The sequence below is a fragment of the Rhagoletis pomonella genome, unplaced genomic scaffold (assembly GCF_013731165.1).
Source record: "Rhagoletis pomonella isolate Grant_MI unplaced genomic scaffold, Rhpom_1.0 Rhpom_scaffold_00006, whole genome shotgun sequence".
Lineage (NCBI taxonomy): Eukaryota > Metazoa > Arthropoda > Insecta > Diptera > Tephritidae > Rhagoletis > Rhagoletis pomonella.
In genome coordinates this window covers 1,299,538-1,301,065 of record NW_023458560.1, presented here as the reverse complement: position 1 = coordinate 1,301,065, position 1,528 = coordinate 1,299,538, and the positions used below count along the sequence as shown (strand labels likewise).

General features: G+C 35.7%; 1 protein-coding gene across 1 annotated transcript in view; it reads right to left on the bottom strand.

The window, feature by feature from the left end:
- LOC118741512 (dynein heavy chain 9, axonemal-like) overlaps positions 1–1,528 on the bottom strand; it is an 18,847-nt gene that overhangs the window by 2,293 nt on the left and 15,026 nt on the right. Inside the window, exon 3 of the mRNA XM_036473511.1 lies at positions 5–492. Coding sequence (XP_036329404.1) covers positions 5–492 — 488 coding nt within the window. The remainder of the gene's footprint in view (positions 1–4; positions 493–1,528) is intronic.

The following is a 1,528-nucleotide window of genomic DNA, read 5'->3' as shown; positions in this document are numbered from 1 at the left end:
GCACAGCAACGCCGTCCCGCGCTCAATCCAATGTGATAAATCTGTTTCCGGATTACATTCCAGAAGCATTGCCACAACAAAATTCGTACTATGACCTGTGGTGGAGAGCACACCGCGACGTTCCGCTGTCTTGTATAACGGACAAATGTAGACGTGTCGTTCTTTGAGATCACTACGCTTTACAGGTTTCATCCAAATCACTGGCATGTGATCAAATAACTCACGCGGGCGTGATTCTGCTAACCAATTACCTACGCGATCCCAACATGCACCTTCCAGAAATACCCCATACACATAGACGCCATCAGCTGGGGCAGCCACGCCTTTAGTTTGGTCCTCCTCCATGTGCAAAACTTCGTAGTCGAAAACCAACAGATCGATTGGTATAACGTACTTGCGTGCAAAATTCTGTTGCGCACCGGTGAGAAATGCTTGAGTGAAGAAGAATCCGGAAAGCCAAAATGTCGTAGGTGGGCCGTTATCGAACCATTTCTAGAAATAAAAGTAAAAATTAGAGATAGGTACAAGAATATATGGGCAAATCTAAAAAATAGGTACACTTTAAAAAAAAAATTTAATTTTTAAATTTGTGAGCACACCTATGTTTTATATATAATTTTATTCGTAATCTCTTAATAAATCGATTAATATAAGTGTAATTCATTTTCATCAAGTTCCCCAAAAGTTAAGAATAAGCTGGGTGCAAATTACGCTGTTCAAGTTGTAAACTTTGAGCAAAGATTTGGAAAGCTGAACTCACTTAACTGGGACATTCTAAATTCAATGGCATGCCCCGTTTTACCAGATTGGCTCCGGTTTAAGAGATAACGGTACTTGAAAATATGATTAAATTTTAACTATTTTGTAAATATCTCCCTCAGTTTTGAAGTTATTTTACTAAAATTTTGCACATAACAGATTTTTAATATTACTTTAATTACTCCTTAAAATTATCTAAATAGGTTCACATTAACATATAGCTCCAATACAACTAAGATATGTGTTTTACCTGAATAATAAATTGTATGCGTGCTATATGTTAAATTGAACCTATACTAAATTTTACCCTTTTTAATTGGAGGAGTTATAACGCAAAACAACGTCTCTGATCAATCAGTTTTATGGAAGCTAGATGTTTTAGTGAACCGATTTCGATGATTTTATGGAAAAGTTAAGATAATATTGAAAAACGGTTATGTGAAATATTTTAGTAAAATATCTTCAAAATTCAGGGACTTTTTGAAGTGAAACTTCTTTAGCGGCGGTTGGTTGGTTGGGAGTAAATTGGCAAATTCAACGGAAATTGCACACGGAAATGATGCAACGGAAATATTGCCACGGAAATGGTGCACCGGAAATGGTTGGGGCTGAAACAAGTACTTCTTGTGTGTATGCATATGGTATTAATTTAACAAAAATTTGCTAATAAAAGGTTAAAGAATAACACTTAGCAAAAGACCAATACAAGAATGAAAGTAAAGATGACTACGCACATGGATAAAGGCAAAGGTAAAAATAAAAACAAAAA